Below are 16,297 nucleotides of genomic sequence, written 5' to 3' on the forward strand. Positions count from 1 at the left end.
GTTTTCTCCCACGTGTCACTGCTGGATGTGAGGATGGGAGCCACTTTGCTCTGTGAGCTGGGCCTATTCTGTGAGTACATCACTGACTTCTATTGTTTGATTCATACTGATCCATAAACATGTTTTAGTAAGAAGAACAGAGCATCAGTCATCACTATTTCAGGTTTTCTGATCAGAGGACTCTCATGTTTTGTTACCATCATGTTTTTTGATGGTTCATTCTAATTTGAGTCAGTATGTGGAGCTGCTCGAGTTTATCCAAGAAAGATTTGTTGTCATGGTTTTCTGTGTGGCAGGCAGGGTGTTTGACTCATAAACGGAGGCTCAGAGGACTCTCATGTTTTATTTATGCAATATTTGAGTGTCTTTAGTTTTATAATGTCTGAAGTTTCTGTCTTTATTGTAGTGCTCTGTACACTCCTCTGCACTGAACATGCGCAAGGTGACTGAACAGTTTTCACTTGTGTGTTCTTTTTATTTATTTAGTGATTATGAATCTTAAGACTTTTTACTCTCTTCACTTTCAGTTTATCAGTATATTTATCGTTTTATGCTTTGTGGACTTAGAGAAAGCACTTGATTGCATCTCTTGGGGTATCCTGTATGGGATACCTGGCTCGTTGTCACAGCCTATTCAGTCCCTGTATAACCACAGTGAGACCATGGAAGAGTGGCCAAGGGAAGCAAGTCTGGACCTCTCTGTCTAGACTCTTGCCTACAAAAAAACCCACCAAAACTCAGATCTGGTTCTCTTTGTCATATTCAACTGAGTGTAGAGTAAATTTAAATTCCAGACTTGATATTGTGCAATATCCCATATATTAATATCCCATATATTAATATATGGGATATTGCACAGTGGCAGGAATGAGCAGCAGTACAAACTGAACAGTGCAAAAGTTTTTTAGTGGCAGTTGTTACAGTATTGCACTTTTTTAAATATAAATATTAATAAAGTGGAGTGACCAGTGCAGATTATACAGAGTACTTGTGAAGCTGCAGGGTAGCCTCTGAGTGCGTCCTGTGGAGTGTGTGTGTGTTTAAGTGTTGTGGTTGAGGTGTCCTGAATGGCAGGAAGCCTCGTGCCAGTGATGTGCTCTGCTGCCTTCACCACCCTCTGTAGTGATTTACGGCTGCTGGCAGAGCAGCTTCCGTACCAAACCGTAATGCAGCTTGTCAGCAAGCTCTCGATTGCTCACCTGTAGAAATTTGAGGTGATGTTGGTGTTCATGCCAAACTTCCTCAGCCTCCTCAGGAAGTAAAGCTGCTGGCGAGCTTTCCTGATAGCAGTGTCTGTGTGAAGGGTCCAGGAGAAGTCCTCTGTGATGTTGACTCCAAGGAACTTGAAGCTGCTGACCCTTTCGACCTTGACACCGTTGATGTGGATGGGCTGGTGTTCCCTGACTGGTCGTTTCTGGTAGTCCACTATCATTTCTCTAGTTTTGCTGATGTTGAGAGTCAGGTTATTTTCCAGACACCACTCGTACAGCGCCATCACCTCCTCTCTATAGGCTGTTTCACTTCTTATCTCTAACTTTTTGCAATTCATTCTGTTGTTGTTGTTTAGGCTCTTTCCATCCCTAATAGTGTGACCAGAACTAATGTGATTTGACTTTTTTGCAGATTATGATCCTATCCTGGTGAGTCCTGTTCATCCTGTGACTGAAGGAAGTTCTGTTAGTCTGAGCTGCAGTTCAAGAGAAAAAATACTTTCCATCTTTTCTATCACAATGTTCTGTTCAGTTTATTAAAGTTAACAGTTCTTTTTCCTTATTTGCAGTAGCTGTATCCAGTTCTTCATTTCTTATTCTGATGATCACTGGACTCATTTCTGGAGTTGTTAGGTTTATCAATTCACAGGGAATATGACCCTGTGAATAATTCCCAAGATAGCTGGGCCAGAGAGTCCAGCAGTTCCCCTAAACAAAAGCCTCTTTTACTTAAACAGATACAGTTGTGTTTGCCATACCATATATCAGAGAGAGAAGATACAACCTCTCTTATGACCTTAGGACATGTGTGAGGAATGCCAGAACACTCAGGAAAAGAAGTGTACGTCCTACCATCTCATGGTACACAGAGTCTTAAAGACCTACTAAGGATGATACATTCTATCAATATGGAAACGATTATATACCTCTAAGCATATATGATTATATGTTTCTAAGTGCAAATGACGGAAATGATGATTGACCGTGCATGTAACAATAAACAAAGACAACAAGATTGCTCAGTTTTCTAAGACAAATAATGACAAATTTACTGGTACATCAGATGGAAGAGAAGAACAGCCACACTAAATATGTACTTCATTTATGTTTATTTCTTTCTGATATCATAGCAGAGTGTGACAAGGCTAAAATGATGCAGGGACTTAAGTTAAGTGACCCAAACATTCAGTGCAGGTTATCAATAACCTTACCAAGCTTATATCAAACTGTAGCTGTAGTATGACTGCCCTTACACTGCAACCTGAACACTACAATGACCTCAAGCCTCACTGACAGCAGATAAAAGAGTTGCACCAGCAGGGGGCAGCATTATCCTGAGCTGTTCTTAGCTCTGAAGGCTGGAGGTTCAGAGATAACCAAATATTTATTCCTCATAAACTTGCACAAAATGGGAAAACCTACAGAACTTCTTTTTTCTTTTCATTAAGGTGTGTTAGGTCTGCACTCGCAGGCCCCGCTGGTTCAGAGACTTATCACCGTGAACGAAGCAAGATAGTTAAAGCTCAGCCTTTTTTTAATTGCAAGCTGCAAGCTCTGCACCCAACCTCAGATGACTCCAGCTCTGGCCTCTGCTTAAAGTCTTTTTATTGAAATGCATACATTTACACAGTTTTAACTTTTAACAGTCATTAAAACTAGAAAAGTGCTGTGTAACGCTATGTCCACATTGTTTTCTTCCGTTTTGGCCTCCCGTCCACATTGAGATGGCGTTTTCCCCAAGGAAAAACGCAGCATTTTGAAAACGCTCTCGAAAACGAATAAATTTGTAGACGGTGCATTTGCGTCGCAGTGTGGACAGAGAAAACTGAGACTTTCAAAAACAATGACGCATGTTAGTCATGTGATGCAGTCATGTGACCAATTTAACAAAGATAGTGGAGGGCATTATACAGCAGTTATTTTGTCTGCTCTCAATTTTCACAGCCCTATTAAAGATTAATATCAGTTTGTACATGCTCCAGATAGCTTTTCTTCAAACCTTTTACTTTTGTGTTACTCGCAGCAACAACTCCACCTCATTGTTAGTCCATTTAAAAAACTTGTTGCTTTTCCTCAACATTTTGCCGCAACGTTTCAATGAGCCGGTGTTGTGCCAAAAAGTGATTGTCTGCCAAAAACTGATTGCTCGTATTTAAACTGCTATAAGTAAGTTGTTGGGCTATAATATGTGAAACATATGTCAAATGCATCCCTTATGGATGGCATAAAGTCATCTTGAGCCACAAACAACATTCGTGTAACAAGGTAGAAGCCGCAATCAGTTTTTGGCAGTGACTTTTATATAACCTTTATTTATGCAGTTAAAAAAATCTCATTAACATTAGAAATGTCTGTGAAGGTTCTCAGTCATCCAGGTTTTTCTTCGCAAGCTCCTTTAACATTAGAAATGTATTTTGTAAGAGTAATTTGGCCAAGAGGACAGCAGAAATGGCAGCAAATATTACAATATTTCTGTAAAAATATTTAAAGTGGGGATAAAGGACCGGATTGGTTATAATGTAAGTACAATAAGACAGAGTTGTAAAGATACTTGAAAAACAGATATTTTTTTAATTCTCTATATAACCCCTTTGTAAACCCTGTTCACCGAAGTCTATTTACGAACATACGTAAAGATATTACACAGAAAAAATATACAGAAAACATTGGAATCAGTTTTTGGCACAACACCGGAAAGTATATAAACGGCAGACAGAAATTAGGCAGGCTGAATCTTCTTGCGTTCCACGCATGCACAGTACTGGAACGTAAGCATTTTAGGCCATTTCAATGTGGACGCACAACTCTGTGAAAATAACTGAAAACTATAGTGTGGACACAGAGCGTTTTCAGACAAAAACGCCGTTTTCAAATCTATCCGGGCAAGTTTGGACATAGCTTAAATCTCACTCTGTGGTATCTCTTGTGAAACTGAGGAGTTATTTGAAGACATCCTGAGCTTCTGTCTCTTAAAGGGTTTCCAGAGTGTGAAAAAGGGAAACACCCACTGCTAAGTGGCTGTGCTCTGTGTATAGTAGTTACCCATTTAAAAATAATAGTAATAAATAAATACAAATAAACAGGTGTAAATGCGGCTAAAGCAACATTGTGCTTTTACTTTTTTTTTTTTTTTTGCATTTTCTTCCTCTTCTTCTGTAAAGTATAAAGTACAAAGTGTGAAACTGTGGCACTGATGTGGCATTGAAGTTCAGCATGCCACACTTACACCTTTGTCACATGTTTAAAGTTTATTTGATTTCAAAACCATTACCCATGAGCCTCAGCAACTCAGCCCAGCTGACATCACCACAAATACAGCAGCACTTTTAAAGTAACTGAGATATAATCTGAGAGAGGGGGCAGGACTTCCTCTTGCCTCACGCCCACTTCTGGTTAACGACACTATTTCTGTTTAGCTTGAGCTTGCTCACGACATGTGGGTGAATTTATCAGCAAACCACAATTTCATGTTAAAAAATCTGCATTAGTGTAATGAAATACTTTAAATGAGTCAAGCTCAGCTTTGTCAGTTCAGATGTATTTTTAGTTTTATATTGACATTTCTGCTTATCAGCATCAGTTAAAACTTTATTCTCCTATGAATCTATTTTCTTAATTGTTTATAAAGTTGAGCGTCTCAGATGATTTGGAGCCTATCAAAGCTGTTTTAGGATGAGAGCTGGGGTACACCCTGGACAGATGAAAATTGAAATAAATATAAAAGAGTATAAACACGTCATGCTGTGGTCAGATCTTGTTAAAGAGTGTTAGTTCTGTGAAAAAGGAAGGAAGCTGAGAGAAGTTGAAAAAAATCTTTGTTCTCTTCACAGCTCTTTGGTATCTGCTGTGCTGTTGCTTCACTCTCTCTCTTTACAGAAAGTTGTAGAAGTTTTCAGACGTGTCACTGCTGGATGTGAGGATGGGAGCCACTTTGCTCTGTGAGCTGAGCCTATTCTGTGAGTACATCACTGACTTCTATTGTTTGATTCATACTGATCCATAAACATGTTTTAGTAAGAAGAACAGAGCATCAGTCATTTGTACCATTTCAGGTCATGTGATCAGAGGACTCTCATGTTTGTTACCAACATGGTTGTTTGTAGACTGGATTAGATTTTAGTGCACTGACTCAGATCAGAGTGGAGCTGGTTTAGTTTATCTAAGAAAGGTTTGTTTCTCCATCAGCAAATTGAATTGAATTGAATATTAATTTTACATCTTAATATAAAATGTCACAAATCATAGTAGACACCAGTAAAACTCCAAGTGTTTTATTTATGATTCAATAAAAGGACTAGAAGTTACAATCCCTGATTATAAATTGATTCAAATGGAGAAAGTCTTGAGGGATGGCAGCCTGGAAACTTTACCAGAGAGACACATCGTTGTGTGCATCAACTTAACAGGGTGTTTCAGTCTTTTATCAAAAGCTATTTTGCCATTTTTTAGATTCTTTTTACCTTCCTTGGTTAGGTTTAGGGATTAGAGATCTGATCTAGATTATAAAATAAAAATTTTGTGACATCAGTGGACCTTGGATTCAACGGGTGTTTCGGCCATTATCACTAGACACCCTCATCCAAGGAGGCCCTGCCAGGGTTGATTAGGCCCTGGGGTGTGTTACTGGTTTATGTTATATTGTTGTTTCTCTTCTATTTTCTTCTGTTTATTTTTCTACATTTTATTTTCTTCCATCAATTCACTGTAAAACAAGAAGTAATACTTACCTCTTTAATATTTATGGAGCCTCACTTCTTCAAAGGGATAGAAAAGGTGATAGAGAGAAGTAAGACTAAAGAGAAAAGATAGGAGAGAGGAGAGACAGAAGGGAGGCACCTGATCTGGCATCCCACACCTCCCCGCCGGATAGGGCTGTACACTCTACCTCCCCACTGCCTCTCAGAAAATGAAAAAAGAAAAAGAACAGAGGGGAGAAGAGTGGAATTTTTTTCTTTTTCTTTTCTTTTATCGTTCCTTGGTTAGGTTTCACTACCATGAGGTTAACTTCACAGCCCCCAGGAGGCCCTGAGACAGCTGTATCAGTCAACCAGCGTTATGGTTTATCACTATAAAATTTCTAGTGTTGGGTTTTCTACCCTTTTGATGCCCTCTGCTGAGGCAGGCCCGTCATGGGTTGATCAGTTCTGGGCATGTGTCTACGATATTTGAGTTTCTACAGAGCTTGGACAGAAGACAACTTGTGTTGAGATGTTTCACCTCTCAACCGAGAAATTTTTACAGTTCTAAAACCAAAACACGGGGAATGCAGCTATTTAAACTCTAGTCATGGCATCCCTTACAGTCTGCCACCTACAATGCATTTTTGAGATCCCTTCCGAGGAGCCTGAATCCCTACTCCCATCTAGCATCAGGTGTTGTCAGTAGGCCACATAATAGGGTGAAGCAAAGCCTCAAAATAATTTTGAAACCTCTCAGGTCTTCGGTACTCTTGAGGGCTGAAAATAGCCCAGTTCTCCCATCTCTGTCTGCGTGTTATTGTGACTTCCTACCCTCATTATCAAGTACATTTCTTGACACAGACACATACACACTCAGATTTGTCAGCCTCTCACTCACACACACACACAGACACACACACCACAGAAAGATATATATATAGATACATATATCTAGATACATAGAATGTTATAGCTGAAATAACACTAATAGATATGAAGAAATAAACAAATAAACATGAACCAGAGGAGCCTGGAGAAAATTTATAGCTGTGTTTGACAGAAAAAAATATTCAGATCATATTTCTCATTGCAAAGACTTTCAGACAGGACAAGATTTAAAAAAAAAAAAAAAGAAAGAAAAGTAAAAACCTCCAGTGACAATGACTCACACTGTTGTTCACACCTTGGCTCATGTGATGAGGCACAGGATCAATATTGAGTTAACAGCCTTCTAGTGGATAGTGGAACTAGTGGATACCACCACTAGGGTTTAAATAACTGGGATTCTCCACCATTTGGTTTTAAAACTGAAGAAGCTTCTTGGAAAAGATATGAAACACCTTCAGAAAACCTAAAGAAGTCCAGTCACTTTCTCACCAAGCTCCTTAGACACTCAAGTATGACATAAACACACTACCATCTTCTGTATGATTGACAACCTACACACACATAGTTGCGTGTCACCACTTTGATAATGTCTGACATTTTTTTCTTTATTGTAGTGCTCTGTACGCTACTCTGCACTGGACATGTTCAAGGTGACTGAAAAGTTTTACTTTTTCTTGTTTCTTTCTTTTTTATTTATTCAGTAAAGATTCATCAACTGCTTTATCAGTCTTAAGCACTTCACATTGTTGTTTCACTAATTTATAATTTTATGAATATAAACACAGTTTGTGTTTTGAATAGTAAAATATATATATGAACAGTGTATGAACGTACTGTCACAGATTGTTTTGTGCATAAAAGTGTTTCAGATTGTTAACTTTGTGGTTGTGTTGGATTCTAGATGCTGTGTTAACTATTGAACCCAGCTGGTCCAGTTTTTTCATTGGAGAGTTTGTTACCTTCAAATGTGACATGAATGAAGGAGAAGACACTGACTGGTATTATGAAATCAAGAAGGACGGTCAAGAATTTGTGCACTACAACACAGACAAAGACTACAGATTAGAAATTATATCTACACAGGACAGTGGTGAATATCAGTGCTCTGGTAGCAGAGTGAGCTCACATCATATAAAGACCAGTAATACTGTCTCTATAACTGTATTAGGTAAGTCCTCAGTGACCAACAGAATAAATGTATGATCCCTGTTCAAATACTCAACTGAATTATAAAATAGAGAACATTTAATTCAATTTGTCACTGAAACTTGAACTTTAACCAAGATCACTGTACCTGTTACTTCGTTCACAGTAAAGTCAGTGCTACAATACTCACAGACCCTGAAATTTATCATTAGCAGGTGTGTGAGTTTTAACAACAGCAATTATGGATGAAATTAAATTTAATTACATTTCTAAAGGAAAAGAAGAAACATCAAAAGCTTCATGAAGTTTAAAGTGAAGATGTTTCTGTTATCTAAACCAAAACATGAGGAATGACATTTTAATGCATCATTGTTTCCTTCAACAGAGAATAGACAAACATTTATGCTGAGATCAACTAATAAAAATATAAACTGTATTGTTTTTCAGTGTTCATATGTTGTTATAACGAATCACAGATATTTCTTTATTTTTCTTCCACTATCATAACATCAGATAAACCCAGGGCCACACTGACAGCAGGAACAACAATCATAACAGTAGGGGGCAGTGTGACACTGACCTGCTCTGTGCAGAGCTCTGATGGATGGAAATATGAGTGGTTCAGACGAACCCAAAGAACCTATGAAGTTCAAATCAGAGATCAACAAAACAGAGATATCAGAGTATCTCAAGGAGGAATCTACAGCTGCAGAGGAACAAGAGGAAACGCAGATTACTACACTGATATAAGTGATGATGTCACCATTGAGATAACCAGTGAGTTCAGTAATTTAGTTCGAAATACACACACACACACCCAGAGAAAGAGAGAGATGTGTGTGTGTGTGTGTGTGTGTGTGTATACATATATATATACATATATATGCACACATATATATTAGGGGTGCAACGATACACAAAATTCACGGCTCGATTTGATACTTTGGTGTCACGGTTTGATATTTTTTCGATACAAAAAAAACATTCATGCTTTTTTAATTTGTTATTTATTACAATTATAAATATATATTTTAACTCAAAAGTACAGTTTTTAAATTTAATGTTGTTGAAACGACAAAGTAATAAAAAATAATAAATCTATCTGATCAAGAAATCACTCATCTTTGGAAAAGAGAGTTTATTACAGAGAAATGGCTCTTTCCAAAATAAAAGCTATACTATACGCTTCTTCTGGGCTATATTCTCAGCAGCATATTAAACATATCAGGTCCCTATAAGGAGAATCATGTGCTAACGGCTGTCTAAATGACTCGGGTAAAGTTTGTAGCATGCGTGCTTGTTGTTTTTGTCTGCTTCCACTTGTCTTTGTACTAGGATGATGTCGGTGTAAATGTGCAGTCATATTCGTTGTGTTCCCACTAGTGCTGTCAGCGTTAATCTCGTTGAAATGACGTTAACGCCACAACACAGCAAATCTCTGTTAACGAGCTACCGCGGATCGCCTCGTGCGTGGGGCTGAACGGCCAACACGTTAACGAGCTAACTGCGCTAACGCAGTAGTTCCCACCAATGTAATTGAGCATTGTGTGGCACATCCGACATACTGTTTTACTTTTGTCCATGACGCGCTTACCTTCAGGGTCATACGTCACATGAAATCCAAAATAGTTCCAAACACCACATCTGAATGAGGGTGGGGGAGGTTCAATTTGCCATGTTGCAAGGAGAGCTTAACTTCTGTCTCGCTAGCTTGCCCTGCGCTCAGTGAATTTGCGTTCGACTACTCCGCCTAGTCTGCACTGTCGAGCGCAGATCCACTGAGCGCTCAACACAGACAGCACTGTCAGAAGGAAAGTTGATAAAATAAATTAAAAATTTTGTATTGTTCGATACATATGCGTACCAAACCGAAAGCACTGTATCGAACGGTTCAATATTGATACGAGTATTGTTGCACCCCTAATATATATATCTATATATATATATATATATATATATATATATAGATAGATAGATATAGATATATTTATTTAACAAGAAGCAATGATCAAGAAAAAACATCAAAAATAATGTGACTGTGATTATTGCTACCATCCTCAGCACCCCCAGTCACCTGCAGACAGCTGCAACAGGAGGCTAGCATATTAAGATAATAAAACACCCTAAAGAGTGGCCAGTTTATTAAGGACTCACAGACAAATCAGTTTCAGTTTGGGATGGGGATAAAGTGGCAGGAGTGAAACTGAGCAGTACAATATTTTTGAGTGGGAGTTAGTACAGTATTGCATGGAATAAGGGTTTTTATTTTTATGAAAATACTAATAAGAATGGGGTGACCAGTGCAGAGTGTAGTATGCACCTGTGAAATTGTAGGACAGCTTCTGTCTCCTGTTGAGTGTGGTGTGTGTCCTGTTGAGTGTTGTGGTTGAGGTGTTGAACGGCTTGCTGGTAAAAACTGTTTTTAAGTCTTGTAGTCTGAGCAGACAGACTCCTGTAACACCTGTCGGATGGTAACAAGGAACAGCTTTGTGAGGATTGACCATCTCACATCTTCTGTTTTGAGTGTTAGAGTTACAGCCTCACTGTCTTCCTGAGGGTAGAGGATCTGTTTTTTGTTGTCTGCATCAAAACGAGCGTAGAAGTTGTTAAGCTCGTCTGCAAGAGATGCGGTGGGCTGAAAACTGCCTGTGTTTTCGTTCTCGTTGTCAGTGATGCAGTGCAGTCCATTCCACAGTCGCCTGGCATCAAATCTGGTGTGATATTCAATTATTACTGTACACAGAAGCTGAGCTCATTTACAGTGGCTTGCAAAAGTATTCGACCCCCTTGAACTTTTCCACATTTTGTCACAGTGCAGCCACAAGCAGGAATCAATTTTATTGGAATTCCACGTGAAAGACCAATACAAAGTGGTGTACATGTGAGAAGTGGAACGGAAATCATACATGATTCCAAACATTTTTTGCAAATGAATAACTGAAAACTGGGGTGTGTGTAATTATTCAGCCGCTGCAATTTGCTGCAATTACAGCTGCCAGTCTTTTAGGGTATGTCCCTACCAGCTTTGCACATCTACAGACTGAAATCCTTGCCCATTCTTCTTTGTAAAACAGCTCCAGCTCAGTCAGATTAGATGGACAGCGTTTGTGAACAGCAGTTTTCAGATCTTGCCTCAGATTCTCGATTGGATTTAGATCTGGACTTTGACTGGGCCATTCTAACACATGGATATGTTTTGTTTTAAACCGTTCCATTGTTGCCCTGGCTTTATGTTTAGCTTCGTTGTCCTGCTGGAAGGTGAACCTCCGCCCCAGTCTCAAGTCTTTTGCAGACTCCAAGAGGTTTTCTTCCAAGATTGCCCTGTATTTGGCTCCATCCATCTTCCCATCAACTCTGACCAGCTTCCCTGTCCCTGCTGAAGAGAAGCACCCCAGAGCATGATGCTGCCACCACCATACTTGACAGTGGGGATGGTGTGTTCAGAGTGATGTGCAGTGTTAGTTTTCCACCACACATAGCATTTTGCATTTTGGTCAAAAAGTTGCAAGCCACTGTATGTCCCATTTTCCATCCCAAAATAAACTATAAAGAAGCCATATGAAGTATCAGACCTGAAATACAAGATAAATATACAAAAGTGACACTGGGCAGGTAAAATAATAACGCAAAAATACAAATACTAAAAACAGAGAACACAACACAAACATAAATCACTTGACAAACCTAAAAGGAACCATGACTGTTATTTACAGCAAGTGGTGCCAGTGTTTAAAGGGTTGTCAAGTGTGCCAAATTCAGTGAAGAGGTTATATAATATTGTTATATATTTAAATTAGAGTTTACTTTTAAGACTTAACTCTGACTTTGTGCAATTTGGTTATGTTTAATAAAGTTAACAGTTCATTTTCCTTATTTGCAATAGCTGTGTCGAGTTCTCCATTTCCTGTTCTGATGATCACTGGACTCATTCCTGGAATCATATTTATCTTCCTCCTGTTCCTGTTCCTGTACAAAAAGGTCTACAGAAAGAAATGTGAGACTTTTTTTTCTTCTGATATTACATATTTTACTCTTTAAAATATTTAAATATGGAGATGCAACATTACAAAATTGCAAACTGTTCACAATATTATATAAAACATAATAAACTATGTGAACGTTAGTGTCTTATTTTGGATTTTTAATAAAGGTTCTGCCGATGACCAGAGGGTGAGTCAGGATGAAAATCAACAACAAGTTTACTCCTCTCTCCTTCATGGTTAGTTTTTTACCTAGTTTAAAATATCCTGATGCTTTTCTCTGCTGCAGCTTTAACACTGTTGAATTAAACAAAGCTAAGACAATAACAACATTTAATCATGTGCAGCATTTATAAGTAATTATACATTTTCTAATTTCAATGTATGTTTGTGCTTACACTGACATTAAAGCTTATCTTATCTTAACTTAATATAAATGTTATTGACAAGAATACTTGTGTTTACTTTACTATCACAGACCTGTGGTGACTCATTTTCTCTGACTTGTAGGTGATCGTTCTGTCTATGAAACAATCAGAGGCTCTGGAAATACTCAAAATGGTACAGTATCAACTTTAATATATAGATTGTGGAAGCCGTGATTAGAACATAACAGTGATTATTATTAATATCAATACTAATATTATTATTTTAATCTAATGTTTTTTTTAATTTAATTATTATTGTAATCACAAGAATGTGATCACACCTATAATAATAATGAACTGCAGAGCTGTTTCATACTGAGAGTATATTTGAATATATTTTACAGAAGTTCAGTGTTGTTCATGAATCCACTGAAAGAGAGCATTCATCTAATGTGCTCATTTAAAGCAGAATGTATCTGGAATCATGAATTTATTAATTTATCTGTGCTTTACCGCCTTTGCTCTGTATGAAGGTGGGTGACCTGTGTGATGTGGGTGCAGTGGGTCCGGTTCTTTCTACCCAAACCGGATGAGCTATGAGAAGTGACAATAGTTTGAGTGTCTCCTTTCCTCATAACTGAAGACTAATTGTCATTCTCAACCATCAGACCTTTGTCACGTCCCATTCCCCCATATTTCCCACCACTCATGGACCATCAAGTTACAATCTATGGGCACAAATATAAAATAAGGTTTTCTGGTAAAGTATTTAGATATAACATTATAGCTAAACATCTGAAATATGTTTTATAAATGTTTCTCTGATGTTTTGTTTTTATATTATATATGTTTTAACTTCTCTTTGATGTAAAAAATTAATTGAAATATCAGTAGGAATGTTTTGATGATGCAAACATTATTAAATTACGTTCTAAGGCAAATTTCTAAAAGGTTCATTAATGACATTTTCATGCAATGACTGTGCCAGTGTTTTCATTTTAAATGTTTGTGATTTTCTCGCTAACATTGTACAATAAGTTAGTGTCATCATAAGGCTGCGTGGCAGGCAGGCAGGAAAAGGACCCAATATGCAGACTCGTGGAGGCAGAACTTAAACTCAAGGTCCACTGCTTTATTGCAGGCATAAGTCAAAAACAGAACAAACATAAGAACAAACCTGATAAACCCGATAAACATAACAGCACAAAACACAAGTGGAAGCATGGCACAAGAACTCACACAACGATAGACACACAGGGAAAACAACTGGGAGACACAGAACCAAAACCTAAGAACTAGAACTCAGAAAAAACTAAAGAACTAAGGAGCCAGGAATACTTAAGACAGAAACCAAAACCAAGAGACCCGCAACAACACATGAAATCAAGGAATAATAATACAAACGGAAAACACTGGGTCACTGACCCAGGACCGTGACAGTTAAAAATCATATTAAACACTACAATATAGAGTTAATGTTTTCTTTTACTACATTAAGTATTCATGTTTGTCAATGGAAAATTGTACTTAGTAGTCAGTATAATCTTTAATGATATAAGTTTGAATATGGTAGAATACTGCATGTAATCATTTGTGTTTAAAGGCATATAGTTGGTGGCATATTTGAAAGAATGTCTCATCCTAGGACGTCTGTAACATTCCAGGGTGTTCTGGCGTTCACCCCCACATCCTTGGAGCATTTGAGAAGTCGTACCTTGTCTTATTGTTTTACGGTAGGATTAACGTAGTTATATCTGTCTTAGTCTAAGTGCTTTTGGTTTGATGAACTGCTGGACTTCGAGACCAGCAGGTTTAGGGAAGCCTTTATGGGGTCACACTTTGACACCCCCCCCCCACCACCACCACCACCACCACCACCACCACACACACACACACACACACACACACATTTCAATGTATGGAGCAAACGCTCACTGAAGTGTATAAATAAAAGACCAGGGCAGTCCTCAGGGCCACTCTCTGAGACTCACTCTTGGGATGTTGGAGTTCTGGAGGCTGCCCTTGGTAGCAAGAAATTCTGTGTGTTTCTCTTCTCTGATTCTCTACTGAAGAAGTGTTTTAGAATATATCTCTTAACAGTGTTCTTTATAATCCAATATTTTTTTATTAAAACTTTTGTATAACATTTCATGTAACAACCGAAAGTTTGGAAGGTGTTATATATAGTGTATGTAGTGAAATGTGGCTTTAAATTCAGCTGTTGCTGTGTTACAGTACATACAATGAGAATTTTTTTACACATAAGATCTTCTACATTATCCCAAAAGTAATGAAGAATACTTACAGTATTCATACATACTGTATGGATTTGAAAGTATCATGCATTTCATGTCTATTTTTTTAAAGTGGTAATCAGTATATTGAATTGTTCTGTGCTTCTGGCTCTTTCATGAGGGATAAGTGTGGTTTTTCATTGTATTTTAAGTCAGCGTCAATCTTTCACCATACATGTACAGTAGCAGTGAACAAAGCCATGGTTGCTCAATTTTCTAAGACCACAGATGACTAATTCACTGGTACATCAGATGGAAAAGACCCACTAAATATGTACTTCATTCATGTTTATATCTTTCTGATATCATAGCAGAGTGTGACAAGGCTAAAATGATGCAGGGGCTTCAGTTAAGTGGCCCCAACACTCAGTGCGGGTCATGCACCATAATATAACAATTTATTAATAACCTTACTAAACTTGTATCAAAAGGGAACAAAGAGTAAGAGAATCATACTAGCTTTAGCTGTACTATGAGTGCCCTTACATATGTTTTACACTGCAACCTGAACAGTATATAGACCTCAGGCCTCACTGGTAGCAGATAAGAGAGCAGGGAGCATCATGATCCTGATCTGTTCTGTGGACAGCTCTGCCGGCTGTTCAGAGATAACTCCCGATATTTATTCCTCATAATCTTGCACAACATGGGAAAACCTTCAGAATTTCTCTTTCCTTTTTCATTTAAGTTGCAATTGATGCTGGTGACAAGTGCATTTAATGGTATGCTATTTTACAATACAGTTGCACAAAAACCTTCCTTCACTGTTTACCAATTTTCAAGTTAAATTTGATCTAATAAAAACACATCATTTTTGCTGTCTGGCTACACTCAACATGGAAATCTTCACCTTCGGCACTACTAAGTGGCTGAAGAATTGTAAAATATTATTCTATAGTTAGACAAATATCTACTATGTTACCACCAATTATTTATTATCAGCTTGTAATGGCAAGTGGTGTAGGAATGTTTCAAACTATTCCTTTTTTTAAAAAAATGCAATCAAACACTGTGAAAACACATCACTACACATGATGCATTAATATCACTGCTGCATGTTTACATTTGAGCTCATATTAAATACTTTATACTTTATATTCTGTTTAATGTGTTTAATTGGGGCAATAATCTGGACTCCACTCACCTGACTTTTCAGCAGTATGCAGACTTTAACACCGAAGGCGATAGACGCTGTCAGAGCGTCAGGTTTACATGTAAATGTAACCGGTTTCTGCTTCATACCGCTGAAACCGTTCGGCCCAAACAGACTCCTTGACTCTGCGTTGTGTTGTGTTTTTTTAAGAAGACAAGGAGTCTCTTATCGATCATTGCCACTTTATTGCCTGAATGGAAACAACGGTGTATTATCAGTGCACAGGCTCGCCACACACCACTCCGCACAGCACACTCTCGTATGGCTACGGCAGACTGGCCGCGATTACTGCAGCAATATTACAATTTCTAATGTACAAACAACAAGTGATGTACCTGAATGGAAACAACAGTGTATTATCAGTGCACAAGCTCGCCACACACCACTCCGCATAGCACACTATGGCAGAACATCCCATTAGCAATCCGCTTTAGCATACAGTTTTACACAATAATAAACAAATGAAAAGTACATAAAACTGGTGTTGGACATGTGTCCACTAAGCACTTATTACACTCGGTGCCCATCAGCTAATCAAACATGTTTTAACTGTGACTAATGTTCATGTGTGTATTGCA

General features: G+C 38.0%; 1 protein-coding gene across 2 annotated transcripts; it reads left to right on the forward strand.

Moving 5' to 3' along the window:
- The first annotated feature begins 17 nt into the window (after positions 1 to 17).
- LOC146522307 (uncharacterized) lies at positions 18 to 16,261 on the forward strand. 2 transcript variants are annotated; one of them, XM_085153715.1, is made up of 8 exons: positions 18 to 5,167; positions 7,393 to 7,428; positions 7,680 to 7,946; positions 8,438 to 8,701; positions 11,808 to 11,918; positions 12,075 to 12,143; positions 12,415 to 12,465; positions 12,806 to 16,261. In XM_085153715.1, the coding sequence occupies exons 1-8, from the start codon at positions 5,131 to 5,133 to the stop codon at positions 12,811 to 12,813; spliced, it is 843 nt and encodes a 280-aa protein (XP_085009841.1). In that variant the 5' UTR covers positions 18 to 5,130; the 3' UTR covers positions 12,814 to 16,261. The 2 variants fall into 2 exon arrangements, with proteins under 2 accessions (XP_085009841.1, XP_085009840.1); XM_085153714.1 differs by having other exon boundaries at positions 18 to 70; positions 12,415 to 16,261.
- The last annotated feature ends 36 nt before the right edge of the window (positions 16,262 to 16,297 follow it).

The sequence above is a fragment of the Neolamprologus multifasciatus genome, chromosome 3 (genome assembly GCF_963576455.1).
Source record: "Neolamprologus multifasciatus chromosome 3, fNeoMul1.2, whole genome shotgun sequence".
In the NCBI taxonomy this organism is placed as follows: Eukaryota; Metazoa; Chordata; class Actinopteri; order Cichliformes; family Cichlidae; genus Neolamprologus; species Neolamprologus multifasciatus.